Raw genomic sequence first — 23,649 nt, 5'->3', positions numbered from 1 at the left:
AATGTGCTGCATCTATACACAACTCATTGATCAAAGCCTCAGGAGCATTACCATGCAAAAAAACAAACATACACAGCTCTCCAGGCGGGGAGCTCTTGGATAGAGGTTTGTGTGTGTGTGTGTGTGTGTGTGTGTGTGTGTGTGTGTGTGTGTGTGTGTGTGTGTATGTGTATGTGCACGTGCCTGCATGTGTGTGTGTGTCTCTCCTAGCGTGTGAGTGAAGAGAGAAGAGTGTATTCATTTGTTTCAGGCCTGCCTCCTGAGTGACTAGAAAGACGGACAGTCTTGGCTTCATTAAAAAGCCATCTACTGCCATGCAGACCTTATTCATGAGTCCTGACCCCAGAGCACAGCAGTCCCTGCTGACCCAGGCTTTATGACTAGGAGTTTACAGGGCTATCCATGACATTCCCACAGCACTCGGCCAGCTCCTCCACATCATTCCAGGGCAACGGAGGGTTAATGGAAGCCAGGTGGGGCCTCCCCTGTGTTCCCTCTGAACGGGACCACTTGATTGACACCCGAGTTGTGGTGGTGAATCGGAGCATAGCCGCTACAGAACCGGGTCGTGATGGAAACACGGAGATTCACGAGGAGCAGCTGTTTTGCTTGGCCACAACAGAGAGGGCTTTTCCATTCACCTGTGACTGTTGTTAATTAGAACGTGCGGATGTCTGTGAGTCGGTGCGCGTCTGTGTGTATCTGTTCCTCCTCTTGGCTTACATGTGGTTAGTGGATGTGTCAATGAAATAGTGTTGCCATTTACCTTACATCTTAAAACACATGTAGTCTATGAATCAGTTGCTGATATTAATGTGACATATGCTTCCAGAGTTGCTGGGAGAACAGCTTTTAGCGTTCATGTCCCATCCTCTTGGAATGGGAACTAAAGAGAATATCGGATTTATTCATTGAAAACTGTTTTAGCAGGTCCTTTGTTATGTGATTCCTATCTATTGCTATTTTCGGGTAGCCATTGTTTTCTAATCTAGGTTGGGTTAAGGGTTAATATCATTGTTGTTATCCTTTTCATTCGTTCTTTTGTAGATTCGCTTTTTTCTTCTCCCCCTCTGCTTTTATTTCCTCAAAATATTATGTGATTTTGCTTGTCTGTATTTTTATTTTATGTACCTTACCTCTTCTGTAAAAGAGACTCAGGTCTCAGTAAGATCACCCTGTCTAAATAAAAGATAAATAAACACAAGGCCAAACATGTGATTAGTGTGAGCCCTACATTTGAGAACCTTTGACACCTGACATACAGTATGATTAAATAATATCTATATACTTTCATCCAAATATGTCATTTTGACCTCTATGTCCATGGGATAATGTTCTTGTATGTCAGTAATCGATGGTGTGAAGGATCATGTTTTGCTTACGTGGCCATAATGTAGGACCGCATGTAAAACCTATAAACACAATATTCTAAATTGTGCTTCTAGACTGTGAGCCCTTTCATCAGGGCACCGTTGATGTGATGTTAAGTGTCCGACAGAAGAACATGACACCCAGGGTGACACAGGGATTACTTGTTTCTATATTTAGTGTTTATGTACATGAATATTGGCAGGACAACTCTGTACATGTGACACACAGTGATACAGTGATAACACACAGACCTCCAGCACAGAACACATTTACAGACGGGCTCTAGAGCGCACACTGGCTGAGATACGATAAAGGAATGTCTCAACGACGACAATTTCCTCATAGAATTGGAATTTTCCTCATAAACAGTCATTATCATCATCAATACAAACAAAAACAATCAATCCAAAAAGAGGCAAAAAAAAAAATGTATAAAATAATTTAAATCTCTCCTAAACTGAATATGCACTGAGAGAACTATACAAGGCTGGTCTCCTACTGTATCTCCGCAGGTCAACGTGAATTGAAACTGAAGGAACAAACAAATATGACAGACAAACGCAAGAGTCATGCAGCAACAAAGAGATGCAACAAGATGGAAAAAATTATCCTCTTTGAAGCTCCGTCTCCCCATTGACTGACAGGAGGCTGAGACCCCAAGCCCTGCGACGGAGCACATCGCGCCATGAGTTCACCCAAACGTGCCACAATGAAATGTAAACATAAATATACAGGTTGATATCTCTCTCTACAAACAGTTCAGTCTCTGCCACAGGCCCATCAGCTGTGTGAGTAGTCTGTATACACTCCTTAGTAGAATATCACTTAGAGTTAAATAAACTTTTTTTAATATATATATTTATAATAGATTTATTCTGTGCAGTCTTTTAGCAGTATTTCCTTGTTTTCACCAGTTTGCTCTGGTATTTGACTGAGTGACCACTGTGGCCCACTACGTAAACGTCCAGCAGGTAGGTCTTGCCTGCCTCCAGGCCCGTGATGGTTTCCGTGGTGACGGCCTTCTGCAGGTTGGGGCTGTGGAAGTACTTGCAGAGGACCTTCTCCGACTTCCTGCGGGTCTCCGGCCCGGCGCACTGGTTCTGCTCGCGACGCCGCTGCTCCTCGCCGTAGCTCTCCGCCACCTCCTTGCGGTAGACGCAGTACTTGTTGCGGTCCTGAGTGCCCAGCCAGGCCACGGTGGCGGAGCTGCAGGTGCGCAGCTTGTCGAAGGCCTTGATGCGCGTGTCCTCGGGCAGCGAGGGGAAAGGCTGCTTGCTGCTGGGCCGCGTGGTGGCCAGCACCTTGAGAGTGGACGCTCCCTTCCGGCTCCCTCGCAGGCGGATCAGGTACTTGGCCTTGGGCTTCCCACGCAGCTGAAACTGCCGCACGCCCTCCACGTTCTGGGAGAGCATCAGCTTGCCGTCGCGCCTCACCTGCACCTGCACGGCGTCCAGACAGGCGTGGACGAACAGGGTCACCCTCTGATGGGAGGATACCGGGGCAAAGCGCAGGAACTTGCTGCCCTTCCTCTTGATGAAGACGTCGGACACCTTGCCGTCTTTCAACTCCACCGTCTTCTGCCGGGCCTCCTCTTTGGTGCGGGCGAATGTCCCCACGTACGCCGTGCTGGTGTTGGTGGCAGAGTTGACGGCGAACACATCGAAGTAGTACTGTGTGTCCGGCTTCAGGTCGGACACGGTGAAGATATTCTTGTTGCCGATGCACACCTTCAGAATATCTGAGGCTTTGGGCTTGGTCGTGTAGGCGCGGGAGATCTTGTTGCTGGTGAGACCTCGGTCCTTGCCAAAGTCATTGTCCGAAGGCACAAAGCCAAAGTGGGCAAAGTCAAAGGGGCTGAAGTCTCTGCCAGGCTTGGGAGCCATCATGAAGGCATCATCAACGCTGATCTTAGCCTCGGCTGCACACAGGCTCTTGAAGTTGTGTTCCTTGTTGATGACCACGCAGTACAGAACGGGCTGGCCCATCAGGGAGCTGGTGGGGGTGGGCTTCCATGCCAGAGTGACGGTGGTGCGGCCCAGGCCAGTCACATCCACCCGGGGGTCGTAGGGCAGCTCCGGGTAGGGCTGGTCCGACTCTGGGGTGGTCGTAGCGTACACTTTGAAGTTGCTGTCTTTCTCGGTGGAGAGCAGCTCCAGCTGGTAGAGTCCAGAGGGGGTGCTGGTGGCCACGTAGGACTCCACATCGTTCCCCTTGTAGGTGAAGAGCTCGGTCCCCTCGTCCGCTGTCACCTGCTGCTTCTGCTGGTCCAGAGGCTCGGGCACACCTGGAGAACACACACAGGAACATAGAGAGACATGAACATCCAGAACATACCATCGCATATCGGTGCAACCACATCATCTCTAGAGGTTTTACAAACCCTGCTTATGTTTTAGCTTTTTTTCAAATTTGGCCCTGATGTAAAATAATTTCCACAGGTGCTAAAAATGACCCGTTTAATGTGTTGATCCTGATGAGGTCATGGTGAAGCTCTCTCCGAGCCTCACGGGCCGATTAGTCCCTCACGAGCCAGCTGCCATGTTTTTACTCTAAACATCCCAAAAGATCACAGGCCGGTATTCACTTGGCCCTTTCCTGGGAAGCTGTGCTACAAAGAGGCGCCTTGTAGCTCTCTCCATGAGGGAGTCAGTCTCCATGCCTGATTTCAGCTGAGCAAAAAAAACATAATATTATGTTTGTCAACCAGGGAGTGAGCTCCATGGTGTACTAAATTCTTAAATCTAAAAGATCCGATCCCGACTGAAACACTGAGCAAAGAGAGGAGCAAACACAGGAACAGACATGGAGGTTGTGCATTTGTGTATTTACAGTGTTGGCTATGAACTAGTGCAAGCCTGGCTGTCCGCGGTCACACATTCCCTTCCACCTATGTGAATGGTTGATTGAGTTAAATAAAACTGCCATACGTGGCACCTATAGAGTAGCTGTTTTTTGTCTTCATTTGTTTCTATTCTGTAACCTCAGAAATCAGAGAAGTGAAAATCAAGAAACCTTAAGGTGTAAAAAATGGTTACGTAAGGAGCCTATTCGTTCATTTGCTAACCGTCCCCACACATACACATTCACACTCACACATATGCACACTCTAAAACCACCACTCTAGTCCATGAGCTATAATGGGACTGGGGCTGGAGTGAGTTGATTGATTTCTGTGTTTCAGAGATACTGTCCAGATGGAGAGAGAGAGACCAAGTGTATGAGCAAGAGCGGGTTGTGAGACAGAAAGAAAGAAAGAAAGAAAGACAAAGAAAAAGGGAGTTGAAGTGAATACGGGGCTAGGCTTTTTTTCACCTGTGTAGTGTGACGTTTATGGAGAGGGGGACTTTAATTCCATTTCAAATTCTTAGTAGTCTCAGGCCAGACCAGCGTGTCTGACTCAGACAGAGCACTGTGGCCTTCTCACACACTACACACTACAGATGTCAGGTGTGGTCAATCCACACGTCACCAGCGGTGGGATCAGACACTGCGTCACCATGAGTTAATTAATAACCATACTGTACCACACCAAAAACACCAGACCACCCAACCACACAACAAAGTTTACACCATCTACTAATGTCCTCCAAACACCACTTCAATCGCATGAATACATTTGATGTTCATCCTGATGAATCACTGAGATCATCCTTCACATGCTTGTATATAAATCAGATCTTGCATATGTTTGACACTACATATCAAAAGCATGGTCATAATCTCATTTACATATAGAAACATGTAAATGAGATTATGCCCATGCTTTTGATTAAATGATTCAAAAGTAGGTATGTCCTGGGTGATGCATACATCTCTATCTCGGCGTTTGTGCTTTTGTTGTTTACCTGATCCCTCTCCACTGGCCTCCTCGGGAAGCTCCTGCAGAGTGAGCCTCCACTCCAGAGGAGCGTCACACGGCGTCACCGTCACAGACAGGGGCGTGTTGTCCTCCTCCACCACAAAGAAGTACCTGCAGAAACAACAGGTGGGTGCACATGAATAACAATGATCCCATCCACTCCATTGTGCCTGTTAGACTCTGAATATATAGATGCTGAAATATGAACCACTGAACATGGGGAACTCACTGCCACATGTGTGTAACCGAGTTCAGATGGTCCTCTGTGGCTCAGTTGGTGGAGCATGGCGCTAACAACGCTTGGGTTGGGGGTTTGTTACATGCTGGGACCATATATACTGAAAAATGTATGCACTCACTGTAATGTAAATCGCTTTGGATAAAAGCGTCAGCTAAATGGCATATGTATGTGGTAAAACCTAAATTCGAATACCCGCACCGGCGCTGTCGAATTGCTCGCTTTTTTCGATAGCGTAGCTGGTTTACATCGGGTATTAAGAGGAGACGGTCACGGGTGTTGGCAAGTCAGAGGTCGCGAGTTTGAGACTCGGTTGGAGCACGTTGAATTGCGGGGCTACTGTTTGCAACAACTTGACGTCTGTTTCATTTGGACAACACCCAAATATGACACGGCCATGCATGCAGGGGTAACGTCTTGAACAAAAAGCCTCTGAACCCATCGTTCACACTTGAGTATGTGAGCACTCTCTTCCTCTGAAAGCTAACGACCAGGGTGTCTATCGGCAGCCGTTTCACTCACTCACTCACATGAACATCACTTTCTCATCTATTATGTATTTCCACATCATAATAGTATACATTACAATGCATTCCCTATTCCCCATCCACTTACAGTAAGTAGGCATGGACATGCTAGCCTTAGCTGTTACCACTAAAGAGGTTTTGGCTACTAAGAGTATGTGTTGTAGGAATATAGGAATACATAAATACACACAACCTGATCTGATCACATTACTTTTTCATAGCACATACATATCCAACAATACATGGTTGGTCATGGTTGTTGGTCGTGCTGATAATGAGGGTTGGGGTCAATTCTATTTCAATTAAGTCAATTCAGGAAGAAAACTGAAATTCCAATTCAACATTTTCCTCATTGAATGTCGAATTGGAATTGGAATTTCAGTTTACATCCTGAATTGACGGAATTGAAATGGAGTTGAGACCAACACTGGTCGTAGTTGCATGTGTTTGTAAGTGTTTTGTGTTTGTATGTGTTTCTAAAGTTGGACTCCAGTCCGTACCTTTTGGGTGTGTCCCTGAACAGGTAGCCGCTGATCTCAGCCCCATCTGGGATGACGGACGAGTCGTGGAAGAGAGCTTTGTCTCGGAGCTGCATCTGGAACAGGCCCTCGTCCCTTGTGGGCAGCTTCTGGGCCACCGCCACTAGCACCAGAACCAGAACCAGGGCCAGAGTCCAGCCCTGAGGTCCCATACTCTGCCTCATCTTGTAACACACAGAAGAGAACATCCATGGGTCAGGACCATCACAACACAACCAGATACACACACGACTACCCCGGTCATTGTGGTGCGACGATGATAATAATGATCATAATGCTATCTATTTATATAGCACTTTATTTACTTCTATATATTGAGAAGGGAAAATATAGTGAGCAAACATTGGAATTGTAGTATGTTTTGAATAAATTCATCCTATTTTGTGTATCAAGTTAAGTAAGTCATGTTTTACAGGATACATTCAGACAGGGGAATGGAGGGGAAAAGAGTCCCACTCGAGAGAGAGAAAGAGAGAGAGACTGGGAGAGGTCAGAGAGAGAGAGAGAGAGAGAGACATAGAGAGAGAGAGAGAGAGAGAGAGACTGGGAGAGAGACTGGGAGAGGTCAGAGAGATAGAGAGGGCCCCTTCTCTAGGAAACAAAGAGTGGGGGAAAAAGGAGATTGTGTGCCAGGGACAAGGAGGAAGGAGAGAACCAGGAAGACAGTGGAGGAGAGAGGGTAGTCAAGAGGATTCCCCTGGGTCAAATCAACTAGATTTAAGAGGAAAAGAAGTGGAAAAGAGATTGGAGCTACAGTAACTACATTACAATGTTCAGCAGTAGACATCCGTACAGCGATGGGTCGTGGATCAGAGTCAGGACACGGGTCTGTCCAGCTGACCGACCCGAGGCTGAGGAACACTTACATATCCTCTGTCTATTGATTTGACCACATTGATTGCAGATGATGGGAAGGCCAAATCCCTGGTGATTTAATCAGGGTAATGATGGCAGATTAGCCAGATACTTTACTGCCATTTACTGCAAGTGAGAGGGTGTCCTTTTAATGACCCCTCTCTCCCTCCCTCCCTCCTCCTTGCCCTCCTTCTTTTCTCCCTCTCTTTCCCTCCCTAGCTCGCTCTCTTCTCCTCCCACTAATATAGTTAATCTCTCTCTCGCTCTCTCTCACACACACACACACACACACACGTACGCACACACGCATGCACACACAAACACACAGATGTATAATCTCTATTCCTCTCTCCCTCCCTAAATCTCTTGTCAAACAGACATTCTCTCTCCTCCCTCCCTCTGGAGTAGACAGATAAGTAAGACAGAGAAGCTGGGGAGGCTGGGACATGCTACAAACATGGCTTCATTACTACATTCTCCCCCTTTACAAAACACAAACCAGAGAAAGGCCCTTGACAGCTGCTGTCAGTGTCTGTCTGTCTGTCTGTCTGTCTGTCTGTCTGTCTCTCTCTCTCTCTCTCTCTCTCTCTCTCTCTCTCTCTCTCTCTCTCTCTCTCTCTCTCTCTCTCTCTCTCTCTCTCTCTCTCTCTCTCTCTCTCTCTCTCTCTCTCTCTGTCCCCGCGTGTCTGAGCGGAGGCTCCCCATCGTACTGCCAGACTTCAGAGGAGCCTTCTAAGTGGTACTTTGAGGTTTGACTCCCAGAGAGAGGAGATCCTTATCTCCTGCTGCTTGTCCCATTCCACTTCAGAAGCGTGTCAGGCGAAACAAAGACATGTCTATTAATACTCTAACCAGAGCTGAGGTGGTATGTACTGAGCTGTTCGTCTGTCTCTCACTCAGACCCCCAAACAGAGCCACGAGAGGCCCACCGGTCTGTCCTGCTGCACCAAACCCACACAATGAGACGAGGAGGCTGCTGATGTCATCAGATACACTCGTCGAAAAAAAAAGGGGTCCAAAAGGGTTCTTCGGCTGTCACTGCAAGAGAACCCTTTGAAGAACCTTTTTGGGGTTCCATGCTGAACCCTTTTAGGTTCTGGTTGCTGTTGAACCTTCTGCGGGAAGGGTTCTACTGTACATGGAACCCAAAAAGGTTCCTCAAAGGGTTCTTCCTCAAAGAACCCTTTATGGTTCTAGATAGCATCTTTTTTTTTCGAAGGGTGTATGGGCACAGTCACCGATCAGTGTAGTATCGCCAATGTATCTGCTTGTCTAATGACTGTCATAACCAATATCAATACTTGATATGTTTCTGTTGTGTTTCCAAAATGAGCCGTTTTTTTGCTCACCACTACGTGTGGTATCACTGATTGAATCCCACGGCGGAGTCGGTCAAAGCACACAGCATCCCAGTTCTGAGAAAGAGTCACCACTAAATGCTAGGTTCCATGGAACCAGAGTCTGATCCTGTGTATGAGATGTCACTGAAAGATGACACCTGCACATTAAAGACAGTTGGATCGGGGCATTCGCTGTGTCCTACTGTAATGTCTGGTTCTGGCGGTTCGGAGGAGCAGCGCTAGAGGCAGTACTGGAGTACGGGCTACAACGGTTCTGCATGAGACTGCAGGACTCCATTCTCAAGCCATGGAGCTGCCTCACCAAAATAAAACTTCAAAAAACCTGCATCTGGAACAAATAAAGGCTAATGTTTAATTAGAGTGAGGGAGAATGTATGATCGTAATTTGGGGGGAGGATAATTTGAAGGCAGAGTCGGCCGCAATCGTGTCAACTTTGTTTTGCTGCCGGTTTTTTATTTATTTATATAATCATTTATTTTTCAGTTTCACTCCGACTGGAACTTTGTTCAAAACTTTAAATAGTTCTTTGGTGGTTAAAACAGAAAAGTCTAATGTGTAATAAATTGGAAGTTGGGGCAGCTGAAGGATGGGGATGGGATGGGGGGGGGGGCAGCGTTTGAAAAGACAGTGCTGAATAGTTAAGACTCTAGAGCATATCGATAATGAGAACAGAAATCTTTGAAGATCTGTTTTCTTTTTGCAGTCTAGTTCTTAAAGACGGAAACACAAAAAAATAACAGCAATACCACACTGACACACCTCAAACAATATTACAGGTGAAACTCTTTACACCAATATTCACAACGTCTTAACACATTACATTCTGTAACTGTGACTTCCCTAAACACATGCCAACTATAATAGCATAGTAACAATTATCTAGCAACAACCAGAGATTTAATCATCTTGGTCAATTCATAGCTCTGACGACAACCACCTAAATGGTGTCTCTTAACAGTATTAGGGATGAGTGTCACCCTTCCGCTTGAATCCCTACACCAACACCATTTACCTGTGTTTACCGTGCTCACATTTAGAGCCACTCTCAGATAAATGGAGCATTATGTGACGGACAACTGAGCCAGAAAACAACCTTCACACAATGTCCTAATCATCTGTCCTGGATGGATGCAGTCTTCGAAATAGTATCAATGATCTAATTAATTACAATCATCAATTAACATTGAATGATAAGATTAAAGCAACAATAAAGAATGTTCTCATTCATAAACAGCCAACAGAGATCATGTCTAATCAATCAACCAATTAATCATCAATCAATCAATCAGATAACCAATCAATCAATAGATACACCAATTAAACAACAGCAATGCATCCATGACAATGATGTGAGTGATTGTGAGAATGAGTCAGCAGCTTTGTTATAGGTTGTCAGTGTTTGAGTGCGCACTGCTGTGTGTGTGTGCGTGTGTGTGTGTGTGCGTGTGTGTGTATGTATGTGTGTGTGTGTGTGTGTCAGTCAATGTGAAGCGAGCCCACTCTGATGACTAGCACATGTACCCCATGTTCTCAGGCGCTTGTGAGTGATGGAGAACATGTACTGTATGTGATACAGAGCAGCTTACCCTTGTCACTCACGCACAACAGTAGTCCTGCCCTCCATCTGTCCTAACCAGAGAGATGCATGTTGAGTGTGTGTGTGTGTGTGTGTGTATATGTGTGTGTGTGTGTGTGTGTGTATGTGTATAGAAGCACCCAACTAGCCCTCCTCTCCACCCCCCCCCCCCCCCACTCCCCTGTCCGTCTCTATCCCCCCCTGCCTCGCTCCTCCAGCTCCCTGTCAGGTCGGGTAAACCTCCTGCCTGTCCCACCTGGAGCTCATTAGCGGGATGGGAGGGGAAGAAAAGACACTTTAATTTTAACACAAATAAAGAGACATTTCGGGATTCCACCCAAGGAGCAGCCTGGCAGGCTCACAGGACCTGGAGCCTCTGTGTGTTTTCTCAAAGGCGCTCGGAGGCAGATTTACGGTAGGGTCTTCGGTAGCAGACTCCATCACTGCTGTCACTTCAGGGCCAATACAGGGATTGGAGTGAGAGAGGGGTTGGATACGGCAGGCTAGGAGTCTGGAGATGGAACCCCACACAACCTCAGCCTATGCTGTAGGCCAAACCCAAGGCAGGTCTGGTGCTCTCAGACGAGCCAAAGAGCTCCTTAATGAATCGGTAGAGACTGTGGTCAAGGGCTCGCGTCCAGGAGCAGAGCTTTTGTCTGTACAGTATGAGTGTGTGTGTGTGTGTGTGTGTGTGTGTCTAAAACCGTCAAATTCCTCTGATCCAGTGTGTGTATCAGTCAACATCATCACTCACAGCCGTGTCTCTAACGCCATCCACATCATCAGCCCGCAAAGACGCGTTTGTTGGCTCAATAGCGTGTTCAAAAGCCAGACGAGAGCGTATTTTTTCCGTCCCTGCCTCCCCTATTTTATGGTCCATCTCTTCTCTCGGGCCTCTCTGTAGTTAGCAGTTAGCGCTGCATCCTGGAATGTTCCTTGGAGAAGCGCGGGTCAGGTCGTAAGGGCAATTTCTATTACTGCACTACAAATGAGCCATTCAAACTTAGGGGGGGGGGGCACCTCTGACTGATGTGTACTTCATCAGCTGTCATTGTGAATGAAGGGAAGATCACACAGATTAGCCAAACAAAAAACCCCATGGGAAAGTCGACCCACTCTAACTGCCCATCAGCATATCAACGATAAGGGTGCACAGACCAGCATCGTGGGAAATGAGTCAATCATGTTCCATTCTGTTTCCATAATGGGCCAAAGACTGCAGGACTCTTCCTCAGACAGGCTGGAGGGGCTGGAGTCTGAGGGCCGTGCCTCGCCTCCACTTGCGTCCGTTTCAGGGAGCATAATGAGGGCTTTGCGGAGTGAATGTGTCGGGACACTGGGAGTGGGTGTGGATATGATGAATAATTTAACGAGGGAATAAAAACCTGTCGCTATGTCCTTAATCTTCCAGGGACCAACAACTCGGGATGTGACATCTAGTCCAGCGGTCTGCACAAAGGCAAGGCGGAGGAGACTGTATCTACACTGCAGCCTGTCACTTCTCCGGACGCATAAATGGCTGCAGCAACAGTGGCGGAACTCTTTCAGCCCTGAGTTTTCATATGCAAATCGCGGTTTAGTTACGGTATGCAACACAGACCTTCCCATTTTCAGACTTTTGTTCATGATTCATTCTCCTGAGAAAGTACGGGAGGCAGCGCGGCTTCTCTCTGCTGCTAAATACAGTTATTCAAATTCCAATTCTGTCTCTCATTATACTATTTAGCCCGACGGGGATTGCAACAGAAAAAAACATTAGACATTCCAAATGATGGATGAGGTAAATAACAGAAGCTTGGAATTCGGATTCATTTCCCTTTTGACATCCGTGCCTAAAATATGTCATAAATAAATATATACGAATGCATCACTTTACATCTACAATAGTGTTCAATCTTCAGTCTTCAATCTACACTACAAACCACTAAAACGTTGCCTACAAGTGTTTATAGAATAAGAATAGGCTTAAACGTTTTTACATTAACAAAACTGGCACAGTTAAACACACAAACGTGGTTGTTGCTTTCAAAAACAATAATATCAACAACAACGGGCTGTTTGTCTTATGTTATAGGCCAATTAAAACAGACAGAATGTGACAGTCTCCTATAATGGATAACGGTTTTTGCAGGTGCAGTGGTTCGGTCATGAGTGACAGAATAAAAACATCCCGAAACTTCTAAAAGCTCCTCTCCCGGTCCAGAATCCTCACAGCATTGGTCGCATGTTGTGTCGGCAGTGGTACCATTAAAACAGTCGATGGGGAGAATATATGCCACGCACTATAGAAAGGGGCGAGGACGCATATTGATGAATTGCGTGTTGAGGCTTTGGAGGGTGCCCGGTCACCCCTGAGAGCATGGGAACCCCGTTAGGAGCACAAAGCAGGGGGGTTCAGACCCAGAGCCCCGCACGGTGCCTTCCCCGTGTCCTTTTCAACTCCCCTCAAAGTTTATCCTTTTTACGCGACATTCATTCGTGCCCTGAAATTCAGCCAAACTAAGGAACCAAATTAAAAGAGCATGCGAGCCCGGGCTTGATTGAAATGTGTTTGAAACCCTTTACTTCCCGGAGTTGTAAACCACAAAACCCCTTCCCTTCTCTCTGGCAGGCGTTTCAAAGGGAAGCGTTCTTTATTCGGAGAGTCCCTCTCTGTTTTTCTTTTTTATGGAGCCGTATCCGAAAGCGCTTCACAAACCAGCCTATATACACTTATATACACAGCCTATATACAGCCTATTACAAAAACGCAAGCAGCATTAAATTGCCCGAAAAAAAGTTCCCAAAACTATCCATCATGTGGTTAGATTAGTCATATGTCCACTTCAGCCTCATATGTTTCACGCATAACAGTGTGCAAGTCAGAGAGAGATTATATAAAACACAAATTACATGGAGAAATAGCTCGAGTGTCAATCTTACCTTTTAGATTTAGGGAATATGAAATGACTTCTAAAATTGTTTCTTTGTGAAGATGGTGTTTTTTTTTCTTTCTTTTAAACAACGCAAACAAACCACTAGGCTAAATGAAACGGGACTTTTGGAATTCAAAAAAATACAATGAAGTTGTCCTTTTCAGTGTCCAATAGATTCCTCAATTCAGTTGTGGTGTGGTAGAAATGGGATTCGAGCTGTGGTGTGTGCTGGCCGTGTGTGGCGGATTTGTCCTGTCTCAGAGTCTGAGTGGGTATCCTGAATCGTGCAGCGCGTCCCTCCCTGCCGCGACGCTGCTATTGAGACTCCGACTGAGTTGGAAAGCAAACTGGTGCGAAGTTGTGTGTGTCTGCACTCTGCTTGGAGGACTCTGAGAACCAGCCCACTCCTCCTGGACATCACAGCCCCAACACATAAAACACCAACCAGAGACCAGCCAAGACAACCAACGGACCTATCACAGACACGCACTTCATTTGACATCACTTTATGAATGAAACACTATTCAACTATTTCAAATTACCCTACTTTGAATTGACTTAAATTCGTCCTAAACATATAAGTCATCTCGCATAAAAACGGATCATAATAGTTGTGCGCACGGCTGTGTTTTCCATACATTATTATTCAATGCAACTTTTTTATTCAAACTTTAAATTTCGATTGAACGAAATATCTTTTCAAGGTGAGATCGCAAGAGAAGGATGACAAACAGACCTAGGTCTATAGAACATAAGTGGCTTTGCCGCAGAAACCAGCAGACGCATAAATCTGGTGTCATGGGCTGTTATTTTAAGAGCGGGGATCCCCCGGTTCTCTTGTTGGGAGATGTTTACTTCTTGAAAACCAGCACTCCTGGGTAGCACCCTTTTCAAAGTCACGCAACCCTCCAGGCCATCTCTCTCTCTCTCTCTCTCTCTCTCTCTCTCTCTCTCTCTCTCTCTCTCTCTCTCTCTCTCTCTCTCTCTCTCTCTCTCTCTCTCTCTCTCGCTCTCTCTCTCGCTCTCTCGCTCTCTCTCTCTCCACGATGGGCCCAGATAGCTGGTGAGCAAACCCATTTGATTTCTTGATCGTGCTTCTCTCGTCGGTAGGCTCATGTATACTGATGATAGGCCTATAGCGCGAATTCTCTCAGTTGCTTTCACTTGTCCTGACAGTTTACTCAAACAAGCCTACTTTAACAGGGTCCAATCAGAGGATGTTCCTGTGGTAGGCACTGCACAGATATTCCTTGTAAAGGTGGGAAAACAGGGATGCTTTTGTCTGTTCCCGGGCCGTAACCCAGGGAAGTCAATATTGATCCAAGATAAGGACCATTGACTGAGGTCTGTCGGTGAGGAGAATTGCACTACATTTATGACTTGATGGAGGCTCAGTAAAATGATGCATTTTTTCACCCCAAGAGGACATAAATGGGCTTTAGATTTCGACCTAAACTGTTTCATTCCCTCCAGTCCCTCGACACAGGAGCAGTAAGAAGGAGCTGATTCGTGGATGTGTTTTTTGATATGAGAGACAGACTATGTTATGGAAATGTATAATATAGTGTATATTATAGAGCTGAACAAAATGTTTACAGTTCCATCACAGATCCCCAATATGATTCTTGAGTATTATCATCTATGCAATTTCAATCCGTAGCTTTGAAATAATAATATATATATGTATTTGTTTTATCTAATAATCCAATAATCATTAGCCTAAACTCATTTGATGATGCGGTATATATTATTTTAGGTGAGTGTGAAACAAAAATTCAGAGAGCCTACGAAATGAGCACAGCGGTCATTGGTACGACGCAACAGCGTCATCTAGCGGCGGTGTTCGCTTCAGAGCCCGCACACTATGGAGGTCACTTTGCTGGCTGGGGAAATAAACCAGTGGACTTTCTACAACAATACAGAGATCATAAAAGAGCCCGTTTTCTTCAGGGAAAAGCAAAAAGCACACAAAGGTTTGGCATGTCTATATTCTGAAAATACTTTCTAGGCAGAGAGTTGTCTATGTTCTGTAACTCTTTCTAGTCAGAGAGGTGCCTATGTTCTATAACTTTCTAGGCAGAGTTGTCAACATTCTGTAACTTTTTGGGCAGAGTTGTCTATGTGCTGTAACTTTCTAGGTGGAGTTGTCTACGTTCTGTAACTTTCTAGGCAGAGAGTGGTTGCATGTTTGCATCATTCGGGCATCTTTGGCACATACATGTACAATGTTCCAGTGGCCATAATCCTGAGGTTACAGTGCATTCTTAGCAATAATGTAGTGAAATAGTTAAGGCTTTCAGAACTCTCTGGTCCTGGCCTTGTCTCTCCCATTCAGCTGTCTCTCAGCGGAATTCAGAGCCTTGTTTCTACACACTCACTTTCTACACACTGACACACACACACATACACACACACACACACACACACACACACACACACACACACACACACACACACACACACACGGCAGACCTGTAAAGCCCACTATTGGGCTGTTTGATGGCGGTGATTAGGCTGTTGTGACTTTCGTGTTTCCGAGATTAAAATAGATGCCAAATTCAATCTGCTCTCAGCCTCACCACAGAGCTGTGAAAATGTATCCACTCTAGGGAGGAATACACACACACACACACACACACACACACACACACACACACACACACACACACACACACGCAAGCACATATGCACACACACACAAGCACATATGCACACACACACACGCACACACAAACACACACATACACAGCTATTTACATGCCAAAGTCTTGAAAACGTATCCACCCCAAGGACAATTTACCACAGATGGGGGATGGAGAAGGAGAAGGAGGTGAAAAGCAGTCATGGCATGATTCTCTCCACTGTTCAGCCCAACTGCAGAACACAAACATATCACTTATCACACAGAAAAACACACACACAAACACACACACACACACACACACACCGGAAATAAGTACAAACTTTATGTTACACACCGTGCCATAATTCCATAAATATTTTCCTTTCATGAACCTGAAATTCTGACAATATTGTTGTGTCAGCTGTTAGAATGACAGTCCATACTGTTGTCCAGGAAGGACAGAAGTTGTTTCCTGTTAGCGTTGTGTCTCAGAGTCATTGTGATGCACTGACGTGGAGCCTGTTTGGATTGGGGGATGCTGTACTGTAGTGACTGGTTATTGCTGCTCCTCCTAAATGATCCCCTTCACTTCCCTACTGCTGCCATAAGCCTTAGTGCAGGGAGGATGGAATGCCCTCGCTTATCAGACTGGAATGTATTATTAAGTGAGTGTGTGTGTGTGTGTGGGGGGGGGGGGGGTAAAAGTAATAAGAGAGTTGGAAAGGAGAAACATGGAGGAGGCGACAAACACACACACACACACACACACACACACACACACACACACACACACACACACACACACACACACACACACACACACACACACACACACACACACACTAAGATACAAAACATAAGGTACTCCCATCACATTCACTCAGAGTTATCTGAAGGGAATGCTAAACAAGACAAGAGGATGTTCCCTGGCCAGCAGCATGCCCTAGCCTGGCTCACACACACACACTTTTTCCTACCTCCACTACTTTTAAGACATTGACCTAAAATACACTGTTTTTTTAAGGAGTGAACATGTGGTGTGATCATTCCTGAAGAGACCAGTTTTGCAACAAAAGAAAGTGGGAGAGAAAAAGAAGGAGCCAGTTCAAGGGTGGGAAAGAGGGATGGAAGGATGATAGAGGAAGAGAGACAGAATGAGGGATGAAAGGATGGTAGAGGAAGAGAGACAGAATGTGGTCAAGCAGCCTACATTTGTAGTCACATGTCTTATCCTTGTAGAACACTACTTGAACCTTAAGTAAAAACCAACTGATCTAAAATGAACTTAAAAAAGAGTAAAAAGAGTATGTTCTATGTGGAAGGACTTGACTATTGGAGTAACATTTAAAGTCTTTTGTTCTTGTGTCAGCAATGTAACCCAATGTAACCCAGGAGTTTCCTGTACAATTTGGACTTCCTGTAGTGTGTGTGTGGTATTGAGGCATGCTGAGAGATACACACACAGATAGACGCAGATACACATCACTAGACTGGTGACATGAGTGCTTCATCGTTTCTAAAATTAGTCTGTCTTTGGTCTCTCTCTCTCTCTCTCTCTCTCACTCTCTCTCTCTCACCAAAAAGCTCTTTTAAATCTTGGACAAAGAAGAAGACGAAAAGCCGCAATTGAAACCAGATGAAGAAGGACACAGAGGGAAGAACGCATGTCGTGTCAGTGTCTAACTTCCTGTCATTATCCAATAAGAGCGCGGTGTGTCAGTGTCCGACTTCATCTCATTATCCAATAAGGGAGCAGCATGTCAGTGGTACCGAAAATACCCAGACATAAACAAAAACGCAACGTTTGGATCCACAATCACACACACACGCATGCAGGCACCCAAACACACGCACACACACACACACGCACAGACACACTCTGACGCACACACACACGCGCACGCGGGCACGTGCGCGCATATGCATACACACACACTCACACAGAAGTCTAGCTCGGGCCTTTTTAGTGAAACTCGAGAGCACATCAGCTCCAGGCGTAGTATGGCTATTGTAAACACAGCCGTGTAGAGTGGGAGACCAACGGAGGAGGGATGACTCGCCCTCCACCCCTTCACTCCTCCACCCCTCCACCCCTCCTTTACAGGCCACCGGAGGACATCCATACCACGTACAGGCGTTGCATCAGCGATAGCAGTTACACAACTCAAATACATGTTGACAGAAATCAGATTAAGCATTAAAAACGAGTCAATAAAATGAAGAGTCACTATAAAATAAAACACTTGGATGCTCGCTGAACACTACACCATCGCCACCCTATCAACATTGCACGTCATAAAACGTCTGATAAAACAATAGAGAATGATATGATAGCGATGGGGACGGTTCTGTAATGTAACTGGATCTCTGGGAGCGGTCCAGAAGGAGTTTGGGCGTGGGCCGTCACCACACCCTCCTGAGGACGACACAGCTGCACCCCCCCAGGCACATGTATGTGTCATACGTGACACGAAACCAAATGTGCCTGAACACATGCAAGGAACATGTGTCTGAAAGGGAGTGTCAACATCATACCGTGTGTGTGTAGGAATGTGTTCGTTGTGATCAGTTTGCTTAGCCTAGAACTCCCACAATACCCAAGAACATGCTGTGGTCAGCACCTTGTGTCATTTAATAAGGGACTTTGTTTTTAAGACAGAATGACACGAGAGAGAGAGAGAGAGAGAGAGAGAGAGAGAGAGAGAGATGATTGATTTCAACAACATACGGTATAAAGGTATAGTTCTAAATTATAGAATAGACTTATTTGTTTCCTTACCCTGAAAGCAGACATGGAGCAGACAAGGACAAAAATGCAAACACTTTGGTTTGTTAACCAAGCCACTTACCCTGCAGCAGGTCTCAGAGCTCTTCACCAAATGGTGGTCAGTGTTCTTGACCAGAGGCCTAATGCACTTCTAATGTGCCAGTATTTTATCTTGTACAGCCAGGCTCAGGTGAAGCTACCATGGGCTGTTCCTCATGGGAGTACTAAACTCTGGTATATTTACACTCTTTGAAAAAAAAGGGTTCCAAAAGGGTTCTTGAGCTGTCCCTGTGGGAGAACCCTTTGAAGATCCACTTTGAGTTCCATGTAGTGGAAAGGGTTCAATATGGAACACAACTAACCCTTTGGAACCCTTTTTTTTCTAAGAGTGTAAATATACCAGAGAGTTTAGTACTCCAATGAGGGGATAAATATCTCTATGTTGAGAGGTAACACATGACATTTCTCAGGGGGCACAACAATCACAAGAAGAAAACTATTTGAGCTTGGTCATAACACAGGTTGGATAATTGATCGTACAACAACATACTACTGTGCCCCTTCGCTCGCACTCAAATCAGACTGACCGATGAGCGGCAAATGCAGATGAGCGTCTTTCCCGAGTCAAGCCTAAGCCAATCAAATGAGCGTTGTTTTTGGAGGCGGGAGGAGCAATGAGGGGATCTTGAGACAGTTAACCCTATGTAGAGTGGATAAAATTACTTGCCAAAAGACGTTTCAGATTTATCAACAATTTCGGGGGCACAAAACTGAGGGGACACAACATTCAAGCAGTGCCCCCTTAAGCCCCATTGTGGCGCAGGGCCCGGGACCAACGCATCAAACTTGGCCTTCATTTACAATACAATGACCGGGAGAATCGGCCGGCCATTTGCTTAATCAGTGTAATCTATCTACCAATCATCTCCCACAGAACTTCCCACCAGTGCTTGCGCACCATACATTTCTGATTAGAAGGTACGCCTTGCAGTTGGGTAATTCGATGAAATCAAATAATGACAAATCATTTATTCCCACTCCCACTAAGGTCAGGTTTGAGTAGTTGTTATTTAAGGCTTATGGCCTGGGGACGAGGTTACTCTCATGCAGAGTGTGTAGAGCAGCAGCACCCCCTGGTGGCTGACAGGGGCCTGACTTCATAACTGAACCAGGGCAGCATCTACAGCTGGAACAGCATGAACCTGGTCACCACAAACACTTAGGACAAACATCAGTCTCCATGTTTACCAAAGGATGACCCACAACATTCACACAGAAGAAACTGTGACCGTACACACACACACACACACACACACACACACACACACACACACACACACACACACACACACACACACACACACACACACACACACACACACACCCACACACAAAGTCATGTGCTCTAATCCCTCTGTGTACACACACATATCATAGATGACCTCAAATAGCCCCCATGGCCCACACATAAACACAGACATGCACAGAGACCCCAAACAGCAGTTTTAAAACCAGATCTGAGGAGAAACAAGAACGTTACAAGCCTTTCAAGAAAGCTCTGTTATGAAGAAAACAGAAAAACCACTTGAGAAAGAAGGAAACTGTTTTAGCAGATCTAAACCTTTTTTGCTGGCACGATACTGAGTGTCTCCTTTGAGGCCCCGCTGCTTGGTCTATCTGCTCTACTGCAGGGTGTTCCTCTTTACGGTACGACCACGACTGTGTTTCTCATGAAAACCCTGTTTAAGAGACAGAGGATTTACTATGCTAGCTATCCTATAGCTAAGACAGTCAGTAAAGTCAACAAAGAGTCTTCGTTCAGTGTGACGGAAATAGATATCTATGTAGTAAACTTATATAACACGTAGAATGTACCAGATCCACATTGCTCCCTCCTAAAGACCTCTTCGCCCCCACTACAACCTTGTACAAGTTTCTCTACTGTTAATAAAAATAAATAAATAAAATTCCTTCTTCTAGCATTGTGACTGCCTATGGCCCCTGGTCCGAGCATAGATTACTTTATCATATGATGACCGATGGATAGATGACTCACTTACTTAAACAAATGTATTTGTCGCTTTGGATAAAGGCATCTGGTAAATGCCATAAATGTAAAGGTAAATGTAACATTGTAAATAATAGTATGGAAACCTCACATAGGGCTGTTCATCATAAACAGTAGGCATCATAAGGGGAATTCCATACTGTACTGTTCTTATGCAAAGCTCTTTTAGTATCTCTGATGAACATCTTAGTATTTATGTGGAGCATACAGACCTGTTTATTTTTGAAGCACGCACTCTATGCGCAAAGCAGCACAGGTATGACAAGGCACAGATGATGTAGTGTTTGAAGCGCAGTTATGTTATGGGGCTGTATTTTTGGGATGTATGTATTGGAGGCACACGCAGTCAGTATGTTACTGTCATTAAGATATCAGCGATCCCAGCGAGATGCCAGACTTTATTAGATTTGCTCTGTGGTTGTCAGGGGAAATTTCAAACAAAAACATTACAGAGGTCCCAGCTTTCTCAAGAAGAGCTTTTTATTTTTTTGGGTCTCTTCCGAAAAAGATCCTGTACAGGGAAAAACCCTATAAAATCCTCTCAGAGGACACTCCAGCAACAACATCACAGTCTGGCCAGGCATGCCAAGCAAGAGCTCCAAAAAGGGGTCAAAATGAACACACATGTGCACGTGGACACATGCGCACAAACACACACGCACGCACACACGCATGCGCGCACACACACACACACACACACACACACACACACACACACACACACACACACACACACATAGCCTGGATATGGTTCAAGGACATAGTAATCCAGCTTAAATTCTGTTATATGAAAACACTACAGTAGTTAAACCAAAATGATTAATAGGTTACACAAAAATATGCAGCATGTTCAATGTATGGTATGTCTTAGTATGGATGCATGAGAAGAATCAACAAAATAGTACTTAAAGACTCCAATGGGTCCCAGGTGTCAGATATGTAAAGCAGCTTTCAGCTGTGGTGAGTCTTAACTGTATGTTTGTTCTGAATGCATACATCCCCCTCTTCTGGTAAGAGTAGCATATTGCACTCCCTTGGTGCCTTGGCTGAATAGAAAATGTCTTTCCTGGATTCCTCTCATCTTTACTCCTCTGCCCCTTCTCAAAATGTATAACCTGAGAAATACAGTATGTACATCCCATCACAATTGATATGGTTACCACTTGAGATGTGGCTGCTTAGACAATGGAGGATTATCTTCCTAAATAACATTTAGAACTTATGAAACTTTATATGGTATGTAATATTGCATCACTATTGCAAATATTATATCAATTGTTATATTGTACCAATTTCAGGGGATAGCCATGGCCTGAGTCTTCCAGACCAGGCGTGTCGCCTTCCACAAATTGCATATTGTTCCGGCAGACTGATTGGGACCTTTCTGTCTTCCATGTTCTATAGACGGATGGGGTTAGGGTTATGGTTAGGGTTATGCGCAGGAAATTCGCCATCGTTGTTCGTCTTGTGGATCTGGTTATGTCTTGTCATCAACACCCCCCCGGAAACAAAATGCATCGCTAATTTGTCTGCCCTATCTTTAGAGATGTAGTTAGATTTAAATGTCCATCTTCATTCTGAGCTCCACCTACCCAAACTCCTGATTGGTCAAACTCTTAGAGGTATCTGTCTGTAGAACACTTTTTCCTCCTTTCTCGAGGTTCTCAAACGCTGGATCCATTATTTCCAGACGTACTGGTTGGATGGCTGGAGACTACAGTACCATGTCCTCAAACCAGAGACTTACATGGCCTCAAACCAGAGACTACCATGGCCTCAAACCAGAGACTACCATGGCCTTAAATTAGAGACTAGGATGTTGCCAATCTGATGGTAGGAGGGTCTAGGGTCATAATGCACTGAGCTGAGTTAAAGGGACATTTCAAAAGTGTCGTCCAGATCACCTTACGAACATGAAGGCATGTCAAAACCACTTCCAAATGCGTTCTATAGATCAAAAGCTAGGTATCGCTAGATTAAGGATTTTACCCTGATGTATATTGTGTTAATCACATGGTTTTTGAAAACTACAAGGAGTGAGTTTATCGTTTCTGAAAATACTGCCTGGTTTGTTTACATCCATAAGCACTGCGCAAGCTCATACGTCTATCACTTGTGTTTACTAACGTGCATCTACATTACATTTACATTCATGGCATTTAGCAGACGCCTTTATCCAAAGCGACTTACAACAAATACATTTGTTTAAGTAAGTGAATCAGCTATCCATCAGTCATCATAAGAAAAAGTAATCGATGGTAGGACCAGGGGCTATTGGCAGTCACAATGCTAGAAGAAGGAAGAATAATTTTGTATTATTATTATTATTATCTTAGACCAGGGGTCTCAAACTCAACTTACCTGGGGGCCGCTGGAGGTAGAGTCTGGGTGAGGCATCAAGTTAATAAAAAAAATACTATCAATGCTTTGGCTTCTGCCTACCATACACTTTTGCAGCGCTTTGGGTACCCTTAAGGCGGGCTTTCCATTGTGATATATTTACATGTTTTTATCCCAATACCTGAGTATTTGAGATCTTATTTAGGATGCTCTTTCTATATATTCTGAGAGGGATTTGAAAACTTTATCATTGTTCATAGCTTTTTTGAGCACTTCGTTTTTCTTATCATTATTACATTTATCAATCGTGTTCTCTCTCAGGTGTTTATACCTTTCACATTCATAAATAAAGTGATCTAGATGTTCTTCTTTTTGTTTACATCCTACACATCCTTCTGCTCTACCAAATCTCTCTGGATACCATTGAGCTAACTCTGGTGTCCATGTTACTCCACCTGTCTTAATTCTTAACATCAAGTGCATTGTCTCATGTTTTATGTCTTTTAATTTCTTGCTCTCTTTGATTAAATTGTTCTTGGTAAATTCGTTTTCTTTTGCGATCGCACACATCTGTACTTTTTCCTTTTCTTTATTTCTCTTGTAATAATA

The 23,649-nt window shown here is 44.8% G+C and overlaps 1 protein-coding gene across 1 annotated transcript; it reads right to left on the bottom strand.

The window, feature by feature from the left end:
- Positions 1-1,529: 1,529 nt before the first annotated feature.
- On the bottom strand, positions 1,530-13,559 carry ndnf (neuron-derived neurotrophic factor). Its single transcript, XM_083672278.1, has 4 exons — positions 13,250-13,559; positions 6,496-6,698; positions 5,217-5,341; positions 1,530-3,655 (listed from the first exon to the last, which is right to left on the bottom strand). The coding sequence occupies exons 2-4, from the start codon at positions 6,696-6,698 to the stop codon at positions 2,259-2,261; spliced, it is 1,725 nt and encodes a 574-aa protein (XP_083528404.1). The 5' UTR covers positions 13,250-13,559; the 3' UTR covers positions 1,530-2,258.
- Positions 13,560-23,649: the final 10,090 nt, after the last annotated feature.

This window comes from Argentina silus (genome assembly GCF_951799395.1).
Source record: "Argentina silus genome assembly, chromosome: 6".
Classification (NCBI taxonomy): Eukaryota; Metazoa; Chordata; class Actinopteri; order Argentiniformes; family Argentinidae; genus Argentina; species Argentina silus.
The sequence above is the reverse complement of the archived record's forward strand: the minus strand, read 5'-3'. Positions and strand labels throughout refer to the sequence as shown.